The sequence below is a fragment of the Anolis carolinensis genome, unplaced genomic scaffold (assembly GCF_035594765.1).
Source record: "Anolis carolinensis isolate JA03-04 unplaced genomic scaffold, rAnoCar3.1.pri scaffold_14, whole genome shotgun sequence".
NCBI classification, from domain to species: domain Eukaryota; kingdom Metazoa; phylum Chordata; class Lepidosauria; order Squamata; family Dactyloidae; genus Anolis; species Anolis carolinensis.
The window spans coordinates 4,817,302-4,842,301 of NW_026943825.1; the positions used below are offsets into that span (position 1 = coordinate 4,817,302).

General features: G+C 36.1%; 1 protein-coding gene across 2 annotated transcripts in view; it reads left to right on the forward strand.

The window, feature by feature from the left end:
* The window catches only part of rasgrp2 (RAS guanyl releasing protein 2), a 65,542-nt gene extending 46,936 nt beyond the window's left edge, over window positions 1-18,606 (forward strand). For both annotated transcript variants that reach the window (XM_062965411.1, XM_062965412.1), the window contains exons 13-17: window positions 2,535-2,676; window positions 4,961-4,997; window positions 6,342-6,500; window positions 16,636-16,720; window positions 18,358-18,606. In XM_062965411.1, coding sequence (XP_062821481.1) covers window positions 2,535-2,676; window positions 4,961-4,997; window positions 6,342-6,500; window positions 16,636-16,694 — 397 coding nt within the window. In that variant the 3' untranslated portion in view covers window positions 16,695-16,720; window positions 18,358-18,606. The remainder of the gene's footprint in view (window positions 1-2,534; window positions 2,677-4,960; window positions 4,998-6,341; window positions 6,501-16,635; window positions 16,721-18,357) is intronic.
* The last annotated feature ends 6,394 nt before the right edge of the window (window positions 18,607-25,000 follow it).

A 25,000-nucleotide genomic window follows, 5' to 3' on the forward strand; every position in this document is an offset into this window, starting at 1 on the left:
ATTGCAACATAGCATTACTGCGGATTGAACTAATTTTTCTGTCAAATTTGTTGTATAGCATGATGTTTTGGTGTTGAATTTGTAAAATCATAACCTAATTTGATGTTTAATAGGTTTTTTCTTGATCTCTCCTTATTATCCAACATATTCGCTTATCCAACGTTCTGCCGGCCCGTTTATGTTGGATAAGTGAGACTCTACTGTAATAATAATAATAATAAATGCTCTCCTTTGAGAAAGAGAAAACGGCATAAATAAATATAATAATAATAATAGTAATAAATGCAAGTGGGGTATAAATAAATACTACTACTACTACTACTACTAATAAAATAAATGCTCTCCTTTGAGAGAGAGAAAACAGGGTATAAATAAATATAATAATAATAGTAATAAATGCAAGTGGGGTATAAATAAATACATATAATAATAATAATAATAATAATAAGAAGAAGAAGAAGAAGAAGAAGAAATGCTCCTTTGAGAGAGAGAAAATGGTATAAATAAATATAATAATAATAATATTAATAAATGCAAGTGGGGTATAAATAAATAAATAAATAAATAAATAATAAATGCTCTCCTTTGGGAGAGATAAAACAGGGTATAAATAATAATAATAATAATAATAATAATAATAATAATAATAAATGTTCTCCTTTGAGAGAGATAAAACAGGGTATAAATAAATATAATAATAGTAATAAATGCAAGTGGAGTATAAATAAATACATCTAATAATAGTAATAATAATAATAATAATAAATGCTCTCCTTTGGGAGAGATAAAACAGGGTATAAATAAATATAATAATAATAATAGTAATAAATGCAAGTGGAGTATAAATAAATACATATAATAATAATAATAGGGTATAAATAAATATAATAATAATGCAAACAAAGTATGATGATGATGATTATTAATAATAATATTTGCAAGTGGAGTATATATAAATACATATAATGATGATGATGATGATGATAATAATAATAAATGCTCTCCTTCGAGAGAGAGAAAGCAGGGTGTAAATATAATTATAATTATAATTATAATTATAATGCTCAGAAAGAGAGAGGAAACGGTACAAATAACTATAATAATAATAATAATAATAATAATAAAAAATGCTCTCCTTTGGGAGAGATAAAACAGGGTATAAATAAATATAATAATAATAATAATAATAATAGTAATAAATGCAAGTGGAGTATAAATAAATACATTTAATAATAGTAATAATAATAATAATAATAATAATAATAATAATAATAATAATAATAAATGCTCTTCTTTGGGAGAGATAAAACAGGGTATAAATAAATATAATAATAATAATAATAGTAATAAATGCAAGTGGAGTATAAATAAATACATTTAATAATAGTAATAATAATAATAATAATAATAATAATAATAATAATAATAAATGCTCTCCTTTGGGAGAGATAAAACAGGGTATAAATAAATATAATAATAATAATAATAATAATAATAGTAATAAATGCAAGTGGAGTATAAATAAATACATTTAATAATAGTAATAATAATAATAATAATAATAATAATAATAATAATAAATGCTCTTCTTTGGGAGAGATAAAACAGGGTATAAATAAATATAATAATAATAATAATAGTAATAAATGCAAGTGGAGTATAAATAAATACATTTAATAATAGTAATAATAATAATAATAATAATAATAATAATAATAAATGCTCTCCTTTGGGAGAGATAAAACAGGGTATAAATAAATATTATAATAATAATAATAATAATAATAATAATAATAGTAATAAATGCAAGTGGAGTATAAATAAATACATTTAATAATAGTAATAATAATAATAATAATAATAATAATAATAATAATAAATGCTCTTCTTTGGGAGAGATAAAACAGGGTATAAATAAATAAAATAATAATAATAATAATAATAGTAATAAATGCAAGTGGAGTATAAATAAATACATTTAATAATAGTAATAATAATAATAATAATAATAATAATAATAAATGCTCTTCTTTGGGAGAGATAAAACAGGGTATAAATAAATATAATAATAATAATAATAATAGTAATAAATGCAAGTGGAGTATAAATAAATACATTTAATAATAGTAATAATAATAATAATAATAATAATAAATGCTCTCCTTTGGGAGAGATAAAACAGGGTATAAATAAATATAATAATAATAATAATAGTAATAAATGCAAGTGGAGTATAAATAAATACATTTAATAATAGTAATAATAATAATAATAATAATAATAAATGCTCTTCTTTGGGAGAGATAAAACAGGGTATAAATAAATATAATAATAATAATAGTAATAAATGCAAGTGGAGTATAAATAAATACATTTAATAATAGTAGTAATAATAATAATAATAATAATAATAATAATAATAAATGCTCTTCTTTGGGAGAGATAAAACAGGGTATAAATAAATATAATAATAATTATGATTCGAATGATTCTAATAATAATAGTCCATTTTCTTCTGTTTCTGTGCACTATAGGGACGGGTGCATCAGTCGCGAAGAGATGATCTCCTACTTCATGAAGTCCAGTGCGGATCTCAATGGCAAGATGGGCTTCATCCACAGCTTCCACGAAACCACGTTCCTGCGCCCCGTCGCGTGCCGGCATTGCAAAGGACTGGTAAGGCTGAAACAGTCGAAGCAAATAGACCCAGGGCTCAGATTACGATGTACCAAAAAAAGGCACTGTCTTTTATTCTATTTTATTTTATTTCTGCATTGAGGACTAGAAACTTGCAGCGTAGGATTGGACACGTTTTGATGCCGCTTTATGACTTCAGTGCAATGGAATCCTGCGCGTTGCAGTTTCACTCTTGCTTTGTTTTTCTTTGCATTGTGTGGGTTTTGTATTTATTTATTTTTTCTGCAAAGGTTTGCATTCAGGGTTACAGATGTGGGTGTTGTTTTTTTGCATGTGTTTACTGAATGCGCTTTTCTGTTGTTGGCGATGGTATGTTCCCGAACGGCCTCACTCAGATAAAGCCAAAACAACAACAACATCCCTAGACAAATGACTGCAAAACGCTGACAGTTTCCATCATTATTATTATTATTATTATTATTATTATTATTATTATTACAGTAGAGTCTCACTTATCCAACACTCGCTTATCCAACGTTCTGGATTATCCAACGCATTTTTGTAGACAATGTTTTCAATACATCATGATATTTTGGTACTCAATTCGTAAATACAGTAATTACTACATAGCATTACCAAGAATTGAACTACTTTTTCTGCCAAATTTCTTGTATAACATGATGTTTTGGTGCTTAATTTGTAAAATCATAACTTATTTTGATGTTTAATAGGCTTTTCCTTAATCCCTCCTTATTATCCAACATATTTGCTTATCCAACATTCTGCCGGCCCGTTTATGTTGGATAAGTGAGACTCTACTGTATTATTAAGCAGGGGCAAAATGGTCATCTGTAGGGAGGGCTTTATTTGTGTCTAGACATCCTTTGGGTTTCTCTTCCAATTTGCATTCTGTTATTATTATTATTATTGTAAATTATTATTATTATTATTAAGCAGGGGCAAGATGGTCATCTGTAGGGAGGGCTTTATTTGTGTCTAGACATCCTTTGGGTTTCTCTTCCAATTTGCATTCTGTTATTATTATTATTATTGTAAATTATTATTATTATTATTATTATTATTAAGCAGGGGCAAGATGGTCATCTGTAGGGAGGGCTTTATTTGTGTCTAGACATCCTTTGGGTTTCTCTTCCAATTTGCATTCTGTTATTATTATTATTATTGTAAATTATTATTATTATTATTAAGCAGGGGCAAGATGGTCATCTGTAGGGAGGGCTTTATTTGTGTCTAGATATCCTTTGGGTTTCTCTTCCAATTTGCATTCTGTTGTTATTATTATTATTGTAAATTATTATTATTTTTATTATTATTATTAAGCAGGGGCAGGATGGACATCTGTAGGGAGGGCTTTATTTGTGTCTAGATGTCCTTTGGGGTTCCCTTCCAACTAGCATTCTATTATTATTATTATTATTATTATTATTATTATTATTATTATTATTATTATATCATATATCATTACTATTATTATTGTATGATTTATTGTTATCATGCTGCTGCTGCTATTATATTATATTATATTATTATAGTAATTTATTATTATTATTATTATTAAGCAGGGGCAAGATGGTCATCTGTTGGGAGGGCTTTATTTGTGTCTAGATGTCTTTTGGGGTTCCCTTCCAACTAGCATTCTATTATTATTATTATTATTATTATTATTATTATTATTATTATTATCATTATATAGTATATTATTACTATTATTATTGTATGGTTTATTGTTATTATAGTAAATTATTGTTATTATTATTATTGTAAACTATTATTATTATTATTAAGCAGGGACAAGATGTTCATCTGTAGGGAGGGCTTTATTTGTGTTTAGATGTCCTTTGGGGTTCCCTTCCAACTAGTATTCTATTATTATTATTATTATTATTATTATTATTATTATTATTATTATTTAGTATATTATTATTATTGTATGGTTTATTATTATTATAATAGTAAATTATTATTATTATTATTATTATTATTAAGCAGGGGCAAGATGATCATCTCTTGGGAGGGCTTTATTTGTGTCTAGATGTCCTTTGTGGTTCGCTTCCAACTAGTATACTATTATTGTTATTATTATATAATATTGTTATTATTATAGTTAGTATTATTATTATTAAGCAGGGGCAGGATGGACATCCATAGGGAGGGCTTTATTTCTGTCTAAATGTCCTTTGGGTTTCCCTTCCTACTAGTATTCTATTATTATTATTATTAGTAGTAGTAGTATTATTTTTATTAAGTACATTACTACTATTATTATTGTATTATTTATTGTTTTCTCCTTCCCTCCTTCCAGATCCTTGGACTCTACAAACAGGGGCTCAAATGCCGGGGTAAGTTTGTGGAAGAACTTCAATGAGAGAACTTTGAATATAAGGAGGCACATTATAGTTTGATAAAAGTATCCCCAGCATAATAATAATAATAATAATAATAATAATAATAATAATAATAATAATAATAATAATAATACAAGTAAAACAAGCAGTCAAAGAAGAAGAACATGCCCTGGCAGAATATGTAAAGCAAAGTGAAGAAGCTGTTTTGATTAAAGTCAAAAATCAGAAACTCCTCAAAGCAAAGCAGACAAAAAACCAGTACAAGAAAACCACACTACAAACTAGAGCTGACAGCTGGCACAACAAAACACTGCATGGAAAGTTCCTTGACAAAATTGAAGGAAAAGCTGATAAGGAGAAGACCTGGCTCTGGCTCACGAATGGGACCCTGAAGAAGGAGACAGAAGGCCTGATCCTTGCAGCCCAGGAGCAAGACATCAGGACAAAGGCCATTCAGGCCAAGATCGAAAAATCAGCTGATGACCCCAAATGCAGACTGTGCAAGGAAACCGACGAAACCATGGATCATATCCTCAGCTGCTGTCAGAAAATCACACAGACAGACTACAAACAGAGGCACAACCATGTGGCCCAAATGATTCATTGGAACTTATGCCTCAAGTACCACCTCCCAGCAGCAAAGAACTGGTGGGATCACAAACCTGCAAAAGTCTTGGAAAATGAGCACGCAAAGATACGGTGGGACTTCCAAATCCAGACTGACAAAGTTCTGGAACACAACACACCGGACATCACAGTTGTGGAAAAGAACAAGGTTTGGATCATTGATGTCGCCATCCCAGGTGACAGTCGCATTGACGAAAAACAACAGGAAAAACTCAGCCACTCTCAGGACCTCAAGATTGAACTTCAAAGACTCCAGTGCAGGTGGTCCTGGTGGTGATGGGCACACTGGGTGCCGTGCCAAAAGATCTCAGCCGGCATTTGGAAACAATAGACATTGACGAAATCACGATCTGCCAACTGCAAAAGGCCACCCTGCTGGGATCTGCAGCATCATCCGAAAATACATCACACAGTCCTAGACACTTGGGAAGTGTTCGACTTGTGGTTTTGTGCTACGAAATCCAGCATGACTATCTTGTTTGCTGTGTCATACAATAATAATAATAATAATAATAATAATAATAATAATAATAATAATAATAATAATAATAATACATCACACAGTCCTAGACACTTGGGAAGTGTTCGACTTGTGATTTTGTGATATGAAATCCAGCATGTCTATCTTGTTTGCTGTGTCATACAATAATAATAATAATAATAATAATAATAATAATAATAATAATATGCTCATTCTCTCTCTGCTTGCAGCCTGTGGGGTGAGCTGCCACAAGCAGTGCAAGGAGCTCCTCTCGGTGGAGTGCCGCAAGCGCACTAAGAGCGTGAGCCTGGACGGTCCGGCCGGCCTCCCTGCCCGCTCCTTCAGCTTCTCCCTCCCGCGCCCGGGAAGGACTTCCTTGAAGCACACAGGTATGTGGACCCTGCCCCTGTTCGCCCTACATGGCTGGGTGGCCATCTGTCGGGAAGGCTTTAATGGTGTCTCCAAAGCAGAATGGGGTTGGGATGAATGGCCTTGGGGGTCTAATAATAATAATAATAATAATAATAATAGTAAGCTGGATGGCCATCTGTCGGGAGGGCTTTAATGGTGTCTCCATAGGAGAATGGGGTTGGGATGAATGGCCTTGGGGGTCTAATAATAATAATAATAATAATAATAATAATAATAATAATAATAATAATAATAATAAGCTGGATGGCCATCTGTCGGGAGGGCTTTAATGGTGTCTCCATAGGAGAATGGGGTTGGGATGAATGGCCTTGGGGGTCTAATAATAATAATAATAATAATAATAATAATAATAATAATAATAATAATAATAATAATAAGCTGGATGGCCATCTGTCGGGAGGGCTTTAATGGTGTCTCCAAAGCAGAATGGGGTTGGGATGAATGGCCTTGGGGGTCTAATAATAATAATAATAATAATAATAATAATAATAATAATAATAATAATAAGCTGGATGGCCATCTGTCGGGAGGGCTTTAATGGTGTCTCCAAAGCAGAATGGGGTTGGGATGAATGGCCTTGGGGGTCTAATAATAATAATAATAATAATAATAATAATAATAATAATAATAATAATAAGCTGGATGGCCATCTGTCGGGAGGGCTTTAATGGTGTCTCCATAGGAGAATGGGGTTGGGATGAATGGCCTTGGGGGTCTAATAATAATAATAATAATAATAATAATAATAATAATAATAATAATAATAATAATAATAAGCTGGATGGCCATCTGTCGGGAGGGCTTTAATGGTGTCTCCATAGGAGAATGGGGTTGGGATGAATGGCCTTGGGGGTCTAATAATAATAATAATAATAATAATAATAATAATAATAATAATAATAATAAGCTGGATGGCCATCTGTCGGGAGGGCTTTAATGGTGTCTCCAAAGCAGAATGGGGTTGGGATGAATGGCCTTGGGGGTCTAATAATAATAATAATAATAATAATAATAATAATAATAATAATAATAAGCTGGATGGCCATCTGTCGGGAGGGCTTTAATGGTGTCTCCATAGGAGAATGGGGTTGGGATGAATGGCCTTGGGGGTCTAATAATAATAATAATAATAATAATAATAATAATAATAATAATAAGCTGGATGGCCATCTGTCGGGAGGGCTTTAATGGTGTCTCCATAGGAGAATGGGGTTGGGATGAATGGCCTTGGGGGTCTAATAATAATAATAATAATAATAATAATAATAATAATAATAATAATAATAATAAGCTGGATGGCCATCTGTCAGGAGGGCTTTAATGGTGTATTCATAGGAAAATGGGGTTGGAATGAATGGCCTTTGGGGACTAAATTTATATGGTAATAATAATAATAATAGGCTGGATGGCCATCTGTCGGGAGGGCTTTGCTGGTGTCTTCATAGCAGAATAGGATTGGGATGGATGGCCTTTGGGGTCTAACGCTAAGTTTCTATGTTAATAATAATAATAACAATAATAATAATAATACATAATAGTAGAGTGGATGGCCAGAATGATAGCAGAATGGGGTTGGGATGAATGGCCTTTGGGGTCTAATGCTAAGTTTCTATGGTAATAATAATAATAATAATAATAATAATAATAATAATAATAATAATAATAAGCTGGATGGCCATCTGTCAGGAGGGCTTTGATGGTGTTTTCATAGCAGAATGGGATTGGGATGGATGGCCTTTGGGGTCTAATGCTAGGATTTATGCTTCTAATCATCATCATCATCATCATCATCATCTATGGTTCTATTAATAATGAGAAAGCTTTTGATAACTTTTCCTGGGAATTTATGATTTAGAAGAGCGGTGGATGTAATTTATTCTAAACAAAGAAGCAAATCCAAGGCTCAATGGCCAACTTGATAGAAATACAAAGAGGCGGAGAGAGTGTGTCCCTTGGTTTCTTCTGGACGAGTAGGGATTTGAACCCTGGTCCTCGTCCAGTGACGAAACCTCGCCGAATCTTACTGCGAAAAATGAAAAACATCGGTCCCGCCGATTCTAAACGTGGCGAGAATCTCACACTTGTGAGATTTATTTTTATTTATTTCGTGTCAAAAGCATTGCATAACAAATACATTTCTTAAAAATGATGAAAAAAAATAGACGAAATCACAAACAACTAAATAGTTTTAGACCAAAAGCGGGCAACAGCAACTGCATTGTCCGTAGCTTTAAGCAACTCCTCCTCTTATTTGTGAGATAAATTGTTGCCTGTGGAGGAAGCACCTGTCCGCATGTCATCCTCCGAAAAGACGAGAAAAGACGAGGCAGGAAGCGAAGCTGGGCTCGACTGTTATCTGGGAGGGAAACCGGTTTCCTGCGAAGGGGAGAAAAACAAGAGTTGCGGATGTGTGACAAACAGCCCTTGCGGTCGGCAATGCTTTACGAAAGACGACAAAAAAGAAAACAATGCTGGACGGGGTGGAGCCTAGGCTATCTTATCCGAAATGCACAATACAAAAATTCTACTCTGCCCAGGGTTTTGGATTTCAGCTCCCAGAATCTTTGACATTTGGACAAAGCAGCAGAGGATTCTGGAAGTTAGAGTTGAAAACCCCTGCAAGAATTGAGTTTGGGAAACACTGGCCCAAAAGCAAAGGTGTCACCTTTGAATACGCATTTTGGAAGTTGTTCGTGTTAATAGTTTTTATTATTATAAGTAACTAGCTGTGCCCGGCGCCGCGTTGCTGTGGCGAAGTCTGGTGGTATGGGAAATAAAGTATCGAGGAATTGGTGATAGTTAAGGTAAAGGGTCCCCTGGGCTGAGTGGGTTGCTAGGGGACCAAGTGAACAGAATTTAGCCTTCTAACTGGCAGCAATTGGATAAAAACAATTATTCCTCTCCCTCTAATTAGGACTTTATTTTTCTTTTCTTTTTGTTGTATCAACCTAGAGGCATGAATGAGGGGTTGTGCTGTCAAGTTTCGAGGTTGTGGGGTGTTTACTTTTGTTGTTTTGTCCGTTGCCGTGATGCCATCACTCTTTTATATATATAGACGAGCTGTGCCCGGCCACGCGTTGCTGTGGCGAAGTATGGTGGTATGGGAAATAAAGTATTGAGGAATTGGTGGTAGATAAGGTAAAGGGTCCCCTGGGCTGAGTGGGTTGCTAGGGGACCAAGTGAACAGAGCTTAGCCTTCTAACTGGCAGCAATTGGATAAAAACAATTATTCATCTCCCTCTAATTAGGACTTTATTTTTCTTTTCTTTTTGTTGTATCAACCTAGAGGCATGGATGAGGGGTTGTGCTGTCAATTTTCGAGGTTGTGGGGTGTTTACTTTTGTTGTTTTGCCCGCTGCCGTGATGCCATCACTCTTTTATATATATAGACTAGCTGTGCCCGGCCACGCATTGCTGTGGCGAAGTATGGTGGTATGGGAAATAAAGTATTGAGGAATTTGGTGGTAGTTAAGGTAAAGGGTAAAGGTTTTCTCCTGACATTAAGTCCTGTTGTGTCCGACTGCACACTGAAGTGGATCATATGGCAGTGTGGAGTCAAGATAATCCAGTGCAAAGCAGATAATATAAGATTATAAATGGGTTATATAGCTGTGTGGAAGGGCCTTGAGTCTACACTGTCAGAGTGTGTTTTGGATAAGCACACACGCAGCAGAAGACTCACGTAGAAGCACTGGTACCAGTAACGAGGCTGGAGACTTCAACTATCTATAAACAGGTTTACTGGTGAACGGAAAACTCTCACAAGACAATATATATACAGACAGAGTGCAGAGAGCAAATAACCAGAGAGAGAATACAGGAAACAGAAGGCTATATATATAAACACCTCTGCTGTATGATGCAACACTCAGTTAACTCTTTACACACTTGCATAGTGGACAGCAGACAGTGCATGATGCAATCCCCAGCTCACATTGCATCACTATAACTCAATTACATTTAAACAAACCTATGTACAATCATTCCCACTTCAACATACACTGCCATATAATCCTGTTCAAATCTGATAATCTGTATTTTATAGGCAGTGTGGAAGAGGCCTGAGGCCTAACTCTGTCTGTCCCCTGGGCTGAGTGGGTTGCTAGGAGACCAAGTGGGCGGAGCTTGTTGTTGTTGTCGTTGTCATCATTATTACAATCACACTTGACCATAAGTGATCTCCTATGACGATGTATGGTGATATCTATAAATATAAAAGAGTGATGGAATCCTGGCGACCGACAAAACAACAAAACTAAACCCCCCACAACCTCGAAAATTGACAGCACTACCCCTCATCCACGCCTCTAGGTTGATACAACAAAAAGAAAAGAAAAATAAAGTCCTAATTAGAGGGAGAGGAATAATTGTTTTTATTCAATTGCTGCCAGTTAGAAGGCTAAGCTCCACCCACTTGGTCTCCTAGCAACCCACTCAGCCCAGGGGACAGGCAAAGTTAGGCCTCACTTAGGCCTCTTCCACACTGCTTATAAAATACAGACACCACCAGAGGTAATCACTATAATGGCCCTTTTTTTTCAATGAGCTGGTGGAGTTGTCGTGTCAGCTCAGGTCCACCTTCTTTAAAAATTTCATTGGTGATCCCATGAAGATTCTCACTCTTCTTTTAGGTTTCTCTTCGCACAAATTTGGCATTTCGACCGGGTTTCTTCCCGGCTTTATTTGAAGATGCCATCGTTTTGAACCTTCTTCTCTCCGTTTCATCTCACGGCACATCAAACTCTGGAACGAGGCTCTCGGAAAGGGAAACGACTTCAATCCAAACCGGTTGATCGTTCGGATAAAAGGCACCGATTTGCCTTTTTTATATATATATATAAAAGAAAAGCCACAGAAGCTTCTTTGCTGGAGGGTTGGAAAAGCAGCCGAGGATGTTTAACATGCGTTTCTCACAAAAGGGAAAGCGGGGAATTAAAAGATCCGAGAGACTGTTGTCGGGATATTAACTTGGACGGGGATTAAAGGCAGACAACGTTAACAAAGAGATTGCCTTTTTTAAAAGTCTTGTTATGCCTCGTTTTCCTCGTCCTCTGTCTAGCTGTAGGGTTTTTGTTTTTTTTTTGCTAGCGCTTTTGGTGCACAAAGGCAGAAGAAGGTTGGACTCAATGGCCCAAGGGGTCTCTTCCAACCCTCTTTATATTATCATTATTATTTTATTATGACACTGCAAACAAGATAGATATGCTGGATTTCGTATCACAAAATCACAAGTCGAACATTTCCCAAGTGTCTAGGACTCTGTGATGTATTTTCGGATGATGCTGCAGATCCCAGCAATGTTTTGTTGTGCCAGCTGTCAGCTCTAGTTTGTAGTGCGGTTTTCTTGTACTGATTCTTTGTCTGCTGTGTTTATTATTATTATTATTATTATTATTATTATTATTATTATTATTATTATTATTACCATTGAGGCTGGGTGGCCATCTGTCAGGAGTGCTTTGCTTGTGCTTTTGGTGCACAAAGGCAGAAGAGGGTTGGACTCAATGGCCCAAGGGGATTATTATTATTATTATTATTATTATTATTATTATTATTATTATTACCATTGAGGCTGGGTGGCCATCTGTCAGGAGTGCTTTGCTTGTGTTTTTGGTGCACAAAGGCAGAAGAGGGTTGGACTCAATGGCCCAAGGGGTCTATTATTATTATTATTATTATTATTATTATTATTATTATTATTATTAGCATTGAGGCTGGGTGGCCATCTGTCAGGGGTGCTTTGCTTGTTCTTTTGGTGCACAAAGGCAGAAGAGGGTTGGACTCAATGGCCCAAGGGGTCTATTATTATTATTATTATTATTATTATTATTATTATTATTATTATTACCATTGAGGCTGGGTGGCCATCTGTCAGGGATGCTTTGCTAGTGCTTTTGGTGCACAAAGGCAGAAGAGGGTTGGACTCAATGGCCCAAGGGGATTATTATTATTATTATTATTATTATTATTATTATTATTATTATTATTATTATTATTACCATTGAGGCTGGGTGGCCATCTGTCAGGAGTGCTTTGCTTGTGTTTTTGGTGCACAAAGGCAGAAGAGGGTTGGACTCAATGGCCCAAGGGGTCTATTATTATTATTATTATTATTATTATTATTATTATTATTATTATTATTATTAGCATTGAGGCTGGGTGGCCATCTGTCAGGGGTGCTTTGCTTGTTCTTTTGGTGCACAAAGGCAGAAGAGGGTTGGACTCAATGGCCCAAGGGGTCTATTATTATTATTATTATTATTATTATTATTATTATTATTACCATTGAGGCTGGGTGGCCATCTGTCAGGGATGCTTTGCTAGTGCTTTTGGTGCACAAAGGCAGAAGAGGGTTGGACTAAGTGGCCCAAGGGGTCTTTTATTGTTGTTGTTGTTGTTGTTATTATTATTAACATTGAGGCTGGGTGGCCATCTATCAGGAGTGCTTTGCTTGTGCTTTCGGTTCACGAAGGCAGAACAGGGTTGGACTCAATGGCCCAAGGGGTCTCTTTGAACCCTCTTTATTATTATTATTATTATTATTATTATTGTAGGGCACAGCAAACAAGATAGATATGCTGGATTTCGTATCACAAAATCACAAGTCAAACACTTCCCAAGTGTCTAGGACTGTGTGATGTATTTTGTATTATTATTATTATTATTATTATTATTATTATTATTATTATTATTATTATGACACAGCAAACAAGATAGATATGCTGGATTTCGTATCACAAAATCACAAGTCAAACACTTCCCAAGTGTCTAGGACTGTGTGATGTATTTTGTATTATTATTATTATTATTATTATTATTATTATTATTATTATTATTATTATTATTATTATTATTATGACACAGCAAACAAGATAGATATCCTGGATTTTGTATCACAAAATCAACAAGTCGAACACTTCCCAAGTGTCTAGGACTGTGTGATGTATTTTCGGATAATGTGCGCAGATCCCAGCAGGGTGGCCTTTGCCGGTGAATTCCCAGGGCCTGCAAAGGAAGTGGTGGTCGTTTTGTGCTTTGCCTCAGGCAGGAAAATATGGGATGGCTCTTTCTTATTTTCTGGAGGGTCTCTGCATCCTCCAATCTTCCCTGCATCACTAACTCCCATCGCAAATGTGAAGCATCGTTGCTACAAAAGCTGGCACATTGCGGCGGCCAAAGAAGAGCGATGCAGCGTCTCCCCCTGCCGTCCTTTGTCTGCCTCACATCCTGGAACTGGGAATATACGAGGGTTATCCAGAAAGTAGATTACGTTTTGGAATTAAAAATGAACAAAGTATAGGAGAAAACATTTACCATATGCAGTTGAACGCCACGCCCAAATACCACTCCTCAACATAGTCGCCATTCAAATCTAGGCACTTATCATAGCGATGAATGAGCTTGGCAACTCCTTCCCCACAAAACTCTGCCGCTTGCGCCCTCAAAAATTATAGGAGAAAACATTTACCATATGCAGTTGAAAGCCACACCCAAATACCACTCCTCAACATAGTCGCCATTCAAATCTAGGCACTTATCATAGCGATGAATGAGCTTGGCAACTCCTTCCCCACAAAACTCTGCCGCTTGCGCCCTCAAAAATTATAGGAGAAAACATTTACCATATGCAGTTGAAAGCCACACCCAAATACCACTTTTCCACAGAGTCGCCATTCTAATCTAGGCACTTATCATATCGATGAATGAGCTTGGCAACTCCTTCCCCACAAAACTCTGCCGCTTGCGTCCTCAAAAAGTATAGGAGAAAACATTTACCATATGCAGTTGAAAGCCAGACCCAAATACCACTTCTCAACATAGTCGCCATTCAAATCTAGGCAGTTATCATAGCGATGAATGAGCCTGGCAACTCCTTCCCCACAAAACTCTGCCGCTTGCGTCCTCAGAAAGTATAGGAGAAAACATTTACCATATGCAGTTGAAAGCCAGACCCAAATACCACTTCTCAACATAGTCGCCATTCAAATCTAGGCACTTATCATAGTGATGAATGAGCTTGGCAACTCCTTCCCCACAAAACTCTGCCGCTTGCGTCCTCAAAAAGTATAGGAGAAAATATTTACCATATGCAGTTGAAAGCCACGCCCAAATACCACTCCTCAACATAGTCGTCATTCTAATCTAGGCACTTATCATAGCGATGAATGAGCTTGGCAACTCCTTCCCCACAAAACTCTGCCGCTTGCGTCCTCAAAAAGTATAGGAGAAAATATTTACCATATGCAGTTGAAAGCCACACCCAAATACCACTCCTCAACATAGTCGTCATTCTAATCTAGGCACTTATCATAGCGATGAATGAGCTTGGCAACTCCTTCCCCACAAAACTCTGCCGCTTGCATCCTCAAAAAGTATAGGAGAAAACATTTACCATATGCAGTTGAAAGCCAGACCCAAATGCCACTTCTCCACAGAGTCGCCATTCAAATCTAGGCACTTATCATAGTGATGAATGAGCTTGGCAACTCCTTCCCCACAAAACTCTGCCGCTTGCGTCCTCAAAAAGTATAGGAGAAAATATTTACCATATGCAGTTGAAAGCCAGACCCAAATACCACTTCTCAACATAGTTGCCATTCAAATCTAGGCAGTTATCATAGCGATGAATGAGCTTGGCAACTCCTTCCCCACAAAACTCTGCCGCTTGCGCCCTCAAAAATTATAGGAGAAAACATTTACCATATGCAGTTGAAAGCCACACCCAAATACCACTTCTCCACAGAGTCGCCATTCTAATCTAGGCACTTATCATATCGATGAATGAGCTTGGCAACTCCTTCCCCACAAAACTCTGCCGCTTGCGTCCTCAAAAAGTATAGGAGAAAACATTTACCATATGCAGTTGAAAGCCAGACCCAAATACCACTTCTCAACATAGTCGCCATTCAAATCTAGGCAGTTATCATAGCGATGAATGAGCCTGGCAACTCCTTCCCCACAAAACTCTGCCGCTTGCGTCCTCAGAAAGTATAGGAGAAAACATTTACCATATGCAGTTGAAAGCCAGACCCAAATACCACTTCTCAACATAGTCGCCATTCAAATCTAGGCACTTATCATAGTGATGAATGAGCTTGGCAACTCCTTCCCCACAAAACTCTGCCGCTTGCGTCCTCAAAAAGTATAGGAGAAAATATTTACCATATGCAGTTGAAAGCCACGCCCAAATACCACTCCTCAACATAGTCGTCATTCTAATCTAGGCACTTATCATAGCGATGAATGAGCTTGGCAACTCCTTCCCCACAAAACTCTGCCGCTTGCGTCCTCAAAAAGTATAGGAGAAAATATTTACCATATGCAGTTGAAAGCCACACCCAAATACCACTCCTCAACATAGTCGTCATTCTAATCTAGGCACTTATCATAGCGATGAATGAGCTTGGCAACTCCTTCCCCACAAAACTCTGCCGCTTGCATCCTCAAAAAGTATAGGAGAAAACATTTACCATATGCAGTTGAAAGCCAGACCCAAATGCCACTTCTCCACAGAGTCGCCATTCAAATCTAGGCACTTATCATAGTGATGAATGAGCTTGGAAACTCCTTCCCCACAAAACTCTGCCGCTTGCGCCCTCAAAAAGTATAGGAGAAAACATTTACCATATGCAGTTGAAAGCCAGACCCAAATACCACTTCTCAACATAGTCGCCATTCAAATCTAGGCACGTATCATAGCGATAAATGAGCTTGGCAACTCCTTCCCCACAAAATTCTGCCGCTTGCGTCCTCGAAAAATATAGGAGAAAACATTTACCATATGCAGTTGAAAGCCAGACCCAAATACCACTTCTCAACATAGTCGTCATTCTAATCTAGGCACTTATCATAGCGATGAATGAGCTTGGCAACACCTTCCCCACAAAACTCTGCCACTTGCTTCTTCAACGCAGAGTTTTGGCGACGATCCGCAGCTGCGGGAAGGGGTGACCGGCTGGTTGACGATGCAAGTGGCAGAGTTTGGTGGGGAAGGAATTGCCAAGCTCATTGCCAGGTAGCTGATGTCCCTTTCATTACCTATTCTCAACCAGATCAGTCCTCATGCTGGTCTTTTGTTTTGTTTTGTTGCAGAAATCCAAGAGGAAGACACACAGGCCGTGGAGGACGGGGTCTTTGACGTCCACCTATGAGGAGCTGCCTGGAGTCAAGGCATCAGGTGAGGCTTGTTTCTCTCCTGGAATGCAAGCTAGAGCTGACAGACGGGAGCTCAACCGAGAACATACCGCAATTCGCTTCTGGTGTGAGAGAACTGGCCGTCTACAGAGACGTTGCCCAGGGGACATTGCCCGGATGAGATACCATCCTGCTTGGAGGCTTCTCTCCTGTCCCTGCAAGCTAGAGCTGACAGATGGGAGCTCAACCGAGAACATACCATAACGCAAGTCACTTCTGGTGTGAGACAACTGGCTGTCTATAGAGACGTTGCCCAGGAGGCATTGCCCGGATGGATTACCTTACCATCCTGCTGGGAGGCTTCTCTCATGTCCCCGCAAGCTAGAGCTGACAGATGGGAGCTCATCCTGTGTCGTGGATTCGAACCGCCAACCTTGAAGTCAGCAACCAACCTTTAGGTCAGCAGTTCAGCCGGCACAAGGGTTTAACTCCTTGATTATGCGGTACTTGGGTTGGAGTATCCCCAACTTCGAACTATTATTATTATTATTTCATTATGACACAGCAAACAAGATAGATATGCTGGATTTCGTATCACAAAATCACAAGTCGAACACTTCCCAAGTGTCTAGGACTGTGTGATGTATTTTGTATTATTATTATTATTATTATTATTATTATTATTATTATTATTATGACACAGCAAACAAGATAGATATGCTGGATTTCGTATCACAAAATCACAAGTCGAACCCTTCCCAAGTGTCTAGGACTGTGTGATGTATTTTGTATTATTATTATTATTATTATTATTATTATTATTATTATTATTATTATTATTATTATTATGACACAGCAAACAAGATAGATATGCTGGATTTCGTATCACAAAATCACAAGTCGAACACTTCCCAAGTGTATTTTGTATTATTATTATTATTATTATTATGACACAGCAAACAAGATAGACATGCTGGATTTCGTATCACAAAATCACAAGTCGAACCCTTCCCAAGTGTCTAGGACTGTGTGATGTATTTTGTATTATTATTATTATTATTATTATTATTATTATTATTATTATTATTATGACATAGCAAACAAGATAGACATGCTGGATTTCGTATCACAAAATCACAAGTCGAACACTTCCCAAGTGTCTAGCACTGTGTGATGTATTTTGTATTATTATTATTATTATTATTATTATGACACAGCAAACAAGATAGATATGCTGGATTTCGTATCACAAAATCACAAGTCGAACCCTTCCCAAGTGTCTAGGACTGTGTGATGTATTTTGTATTATTATTATTATTATTATTATTATTATTATTATTATGACACAGCAAACAAGATAGATTGCTGGATTTCGTATCACAAAATCACAAGTCGAACACTTCCCAAGTGTATTTTGTATTATTATTATTATTATTATTATTATTATTATTATTATTATGACACAGCAAACAAGATAAACATGCTGGATTTCGTATCACAAAATCACAAGTCTAACACTTCCCAAGTGTCTAGGACTGTGTGATGTATTTATTATTATTATTATTATTATTATTATTATTATTATTATTATTATTATTATTATTATTAAAGCCTGTTGCAGCATTATTATCCACCTGACGTTCTGATTTGTGTGCTTGTGTTTGTTGTTTTTTTTTGCAGAACTTTCTCCTCCTTTCGCCGCCAACCGGTTCTCCGCCGTCTTCCAGTGACCTCGCTGCCCTTTTGAGTGGAAATTGTGTGTTTTTGGGGTGTTTTGGGTGGGTGGGAGGGTGGGTGGGTGACACAGAAAGCCCAGTGGTCTCGTGGCTCCCGCCGTCAGTCTACCCCCAATATGTATATTTGTACCAGGAACTGGATTCAACCGTGTAATGATAATTATTATTATTATTATTAAAAATGTACACTTCCTCTTCCGCTTTCATCTTCCCTTGGGAGGGATGGGCTTGTAATCTATATATATAAAAGGGTAATGAAATTTCGGCCGAGGACAAAACAACAAAACTACACATCCCAGAAACACTAAACTTGGCAACACAACCCCTCATCCCTGCCTCTACGTTCATACAACAAAAAGAAAACAAAAATAAAGTCCTAATTAGAGGGAGAGGAATAATTGTTTTTATCCAATTGCTAAGCTCCGCCCACTTGGTCTCCTAGCAACCTACTTAGCCCAACAGATGGCCACCCAGCCTCTCAATAATAATAATAATAACAATAATAATAATCATTAATAATACAATCCTAAGATTAGCAGATACCCCTAAGGATCATCCAGTTCAACTTCCTTATATCATGCAGGAGGACACAATCCAACCACTCCTCACAGATGGCCATCCAATATCTGCACAATAATAATACACATCGAATCATAGCATCAGACAATTAGGAGACACCCCTAAAGGTCGTCCAGTCCAACCCAATTCTGCCATGCAGGACACAATCCAAGCACTCCCAACAGATGGCTACCCAGCCTCTCAATACTACTACTACTACTACTAATAATAACAACAACAACAACAAAATCATACAATCCTAAGGTTTGGAGTGACCCCTAAGGATCATCCAGATCAACTTCCTTCTACCACGCAGGAGGACACAATCCAAGCACTCCCAACAGATGGCCACCCAGCCTCTTAATACTACTACTACTACTACTACTAATAATAATAATAATAATAATAATAACAACAACAACAACAACATCATACAATCCTGAGGTTTGGAGTGACCCCTAAGGATCATCCAGATCAACTTCCTTCTACCATGCAGGAGGACACAATTTAAGCACTCCCAACAGATGGCCACCCAGCCTCTCAATACTACTACTACTAATAATAATAATAACAACAACATCATACAATCCTAAGGTTTGGAGTGACCCCTAAGGATCATCCAGATCAACTTCCTTCTACCACGCAGGAGGACACAATCCAAGCACTCCTGACAGATGGCCATCCAGCCTCTCAATACTAATACTACTACTACTAATAATAATAATAACAACAACATCATACAATCCTAAGGTTTGGAGTGACCCCTAAGGATCATCCAGATCAACTTCCTTCTACCACGCAGGAGGACACAATCCAAGCACTCCCAACAGATGGCCACCCAGCCTCTCAATACTACTACTACTACTACTACTACTACTACTAATAATAATAATAATAATAATAATAACAACAACAACAACATCATACAATCCTAAGGTTTGGAGTGACCCCTAAGGATCATCCAGATCAACTTCCTTCTACCACGCAGGAGGACACAATCCAAGCACTCCTGACAGATGGCCATCCAGCCTCAACAAGTTCTCACCAACACCACAGCAACGCGTGGCTGGGCACAGCTAGTATGACATATATATTAGGAGCATGGAGATCTATATAACAGAGCATGTTTTTTTATGAATTAGAAAATGCATAAGGATGTGGGTGAACTATAATTCCCAAAAACCTTGGGTCAATCCTCCCAAAACTCTCCCAGTATTCCCAGTTGGCCATGTTGGGTCTGCAAGCCAAGTCTGGTCCAGATCCATCATTGGTGGTCTTCAGAGGTCTCATGGAATACAGGTGAACTATAACTCCCAGCAATAAAGGTCAATCATCCCCAAAGTCCACCAGTATTCCCAGTTGGCCATGTTGAATTTGTGTGCCACGTTTGGTCCAGGTCCGTCATCAGATGGGTTCGGGTGAACTATACATCCCAGTAGTACCTACAACTCCTAGTAATCGTGGTGAATTCTCCCCAAACCTCTCCAATATGTTCAATTGCTCATCAGTTCCTCTGTTTGTGGTCTGCCATAGGAAAGGGTTAAGGGAGAGGCAGTGGGCGGGGTTATGCAAATAAAGGAACACTGGGATGTGGTGCTCGCTGTAACCTACAATGTCCTACACACTAAAACTAATTCAGATATAAAAAATGACTCCTGGATCTTTAAATTTCAAACTCTGGGCCCTCAGAGCCTTAACTACAAATTGGATCCCACCTGTTACCTATAACGTGTAATTCAGGTCAACTACTAGGATTCTCAGTAGTTGCTCGCAGTAGAATACTCAAAGCAGAGCCAGTGGTATCCTACTGAAAAGTAAGTCCAATATATACTATTTTCCAGTATAGTGGTATCATATATTTACTTTATATATTAACTACGGCATATCTATTTCATGTATGTTAATGTTTTTGTTATACATATGTGTGTGTGTAGTACCAGAGATTTAATACCAAGAGGAGATTTTCGTCTCCCATCTCAAACGTATGTAAATACAGATATTTACTTGTAAAAGAGAAGAGATTTGTACTTTTATTATATATATATATATATATATATATATATATATATATATATATATATACATATATATATACACCATATTGTATTACAGTACATTTGATGTTTCTACAATATTAGTAACATACTACTTCTTGTAATACAACAGGCAGGGTTTAAGTGTTGTGCTAAGACTTTTATTTTTTGTAGTTCAAACCCTGCAATTATTTTAGGTGGGATACATGTGGGTGTTTTAAGTTGGGTGTTATAATAATAATTATAATAATTTAAAAAATAATTGTATGTAATAATAATTATTATATTAAATACAAGTATTTAATACTCGTTTGAATAATAATTACAATAATTATAATAGTAAGAGTGTTGAACTAGGACTATTTTTTTTGTAGTTCAAAACATGCAATTATTTTTAAGTGTGTTTTAAGTTGGGAATACTACTACTACTACTAATAATAATAATAATATGAAATAATAGTACAGTAGAGCCTCACTTATCCAACACTCGCTTATCCAACGTTCTGGATTATCCAACGCATTTTTGTAGTCAATGTTTTCAATGCATTGTGATATTTTGGTGCTAAATTCGTAAATACAGCAATTACTACATAGCATTAATGTGTAATGAACTACCTTTTCTGTCAAATTTGTTGCATAACATGATGTTTTGGTGCTTAATTTGTAAAATCATAACCTATTTTGTTGTTTAATAGGCTTTTTCTTAATCTCTCCTTATTATCCAACATATCCGCTTATCCAACGTTCTGCCGGCCCGTTTATGTTGGATAAGTGAGACTCTACTGTATTTAATAACAGTATTTAATAATAATAATAATAATAATAATAATAATAATAATAATAATAATAATAATAATAATAGCAGTGCACTAGGAATATTTTTAGTAGTTACCCCTGCACTTATGTCAAAAGGGGATACTGTGTGTGTTTTAAGTTGGGTTTAATAATAATAATAATAATAATAATAATAATAATAATAATAATAATAATAATAATAGCAGTGCACTAGGAATATTTTTAGTACTTACCCCTGCACTTATGTCAAAAGGGGATACTGTGTGTGTTTTAAGTTGGGTTTAATAATAATAATAATAATAATAATAATAATAATAATAATAGCAGTGCACTAGGAATATTTTTAGTAGTTACCCCTGCACTTATGTCAAAAGGGGATACTGTGTGTGTTTTAAGTTGGGTTTAATAATAATAATAATAATAATAATAATAATAATAATAATAATAATAGTAGTGCACTAGGAATATTTTTAGTAGTTACCCCTGCACTTATGTCAAAAGGGGATACTGTGTGTGTTTTAAGTTGGGTTTAATAATAATAATAATAATAATAATAATAATAATAATAATAATAATAATAGCAGTGCACTAGGAATATTTTTAGTAGTTACCCCTGCACTTATGTCAAAAGGGGATACTGTGTGTGTTTTAAGTTGGGTTTAATAATAATAATAATAATAATAATAATAATAATAATAATAATAATAATAATAGTAGTGCACTAGGAATATTTTTAGTAGTTACCCCTGCACTTATGTCAAAAGGGGATATTGTGTGTGTTTTAAGTTGGGTTTAATAATAATAATAATAATAATAATAATAATAATAATAATAATAATAATAGCAGTGCACTAGGAATATTTTTAGTAGTTACCCCTGCACTTATGTCAAAAGGGGATACTGTGTGTGTTTTAAGTTGGGTTTAATAATAATAATAATAATAATAATAATAATAATAATAATAATAATAATAGCAGTGCACTAGGAATATTTTTAGTAGTTACCCCTGCACTTATGTCAAAAGGGGATACTGTGTGTGTTTTAAGTTGGGTTTAATAATAATAATAATAATAATAATAATAATAATAATAATAAGTATTTAATAATACAGTAGAATCTCACTTATCCAACATAATCGGGCCGGCAGAACGTTGGAGAAGCGAATATGTTGGATAATAAGGAGGGATTAAGGAAAAGCCTATTAAACATCAAATTAGGTGATGATTTTACAAATGAAGCACCAAAACATCATGTTAGACAACAAATTTGACAGAAAATGTAGTTCAATATGCAGTAATGTTATGTAATGTTTACACCTGAGTGTACTTGAGTTAGAGGCTGGAGATTGTTGAGGAAGGAGGGAGTGAAAGACGGAGGGGAAGGAAAAATAAAATCCTGAATTATGAAAAATATTGATTGGCGCATGGATGGCGGAGGCGATAAGCGCCGGTGAAGTTGGGCTCCCTGCGCTCTTGCTCCTTTTCTCGGCTCGCCTCTTACTAAGCGGATTAAAGAGCAGCCACGGAGACGTGACCTTTGCGGGAAGGAAGGAGAGGCGTTTGCTGAGGACAAGGGATTTATTTAGAGGAGTTGTAGTTCACCTCTATGAACTACACTATGAACCCAAACAAGGATGGATCTGGACCAAACTTGGCATAAATACCCGATAGGCCCACATTTGGATACTGGTGGGTTTGGAGGTGAATTGGCCTGGATATTTGGGAGTTCTAGATACTGGGATGTATAGTTCATCTTCAATTAATGAGCACTCTGAGATCCACCAAAGATGGAATTGGACCACACTTGGCACACAGAGCAAAATAATGACCAGCAAAATAATAATGGAGGTCTTTGGGGGAAATTCACCTTGATTCTGGGAGTTGTAGTTCACCTACATCCAAAGAGCACTGGATCTGGACCAAACTTGGTTGGCACACATACTGTATACTCGAGTGAGTATAAGCCTAGTTTTTCAGAGAGGAATAATTGTTTTTATCCAATTGCTGCCAGTTAGAAGGCTAAGCTCCGCCCACTTGGTCTCCTAGCAACCCACTCAGCCCAGGGGACAGGCCGAGTTAGGCCTCACTTAGGCCTCTTCCACACTGCCTATAAAATACAGATTATCTGATTTTAACTGGATTATATGGCAGTGTAGACTCAAGGCCCTTCCACACAGCTATATAACCCATTTATAATGGACTTAATGTAAGTTAAAACCTTTACCCTTTACCTTAACTACAGTAGAGTCTCACTTATCCAACACTCACTTATCCAACGTTCTGGATTATCCAACGCATTTTTGTAGTCAGTGTTTTCAATACATCGTGATATTTTGGTGCTAAATTCGTAAATACAGTAATTACTACATAGCATTACTGCCTATTGAACTACCTTTTCTGTTAAATTTGTTGCATAACATGATGTTTTGGTGCTTAATTTGTAAAATCATAACCTATTTTGATGTTTAATAGGCTTTTTCTTAATCTCTCCTTATTATCCAACATATCCGCTTATCCAACGTTCTGCTGGCCCGTTTACGTTGGATAAGTGAGACTCTACTGTACCACCAATTCCTCAATACTTTATTTCCCATACCACCATACTTTGCCACAGCAACACGTGGCCGGGAACAGCTAGTTTAATATATAATATATAATTAATATAATAATATTATAATGTAATACAATATTATACTAATAATATAATATTATAATATTAATTATATATTATATATTAAACTTAGTATAATATTTTATTACATTATAATATTATTATCAATAATATCACCTACATCCAAACACCGATGGATCCGGTCCCACCTTGACATACATACCTGATATTCCAAATTTTGATGGCTGCAAGGGTTTGCGGGGAGCTGATCTTCCTTCTTGGGAGTTGTAGTTCATCTACATCCAGAGAAACTATAATTTTCCTAATTATAAACTATCTTTTATGGGGGAGGTCATGCTCAACATGACATTATTTCACAGATATATATACTAGGGTTGTCCAAAAAATCGTTTTGATTCTTATATCGGAATTATTTCGGATTGTTCTCACTTTTTGAATCGAGTTCCGAGACGTTGTCCCTGGGCGCAACCAGCAATGTAATTTGAACCATCGTTGGCCCATTCTCTAAATGTGTCTTAATGTTTCGTTAAATTTTTTCCCCAAAAAATCATAAAAGACAGGAAATGTTCT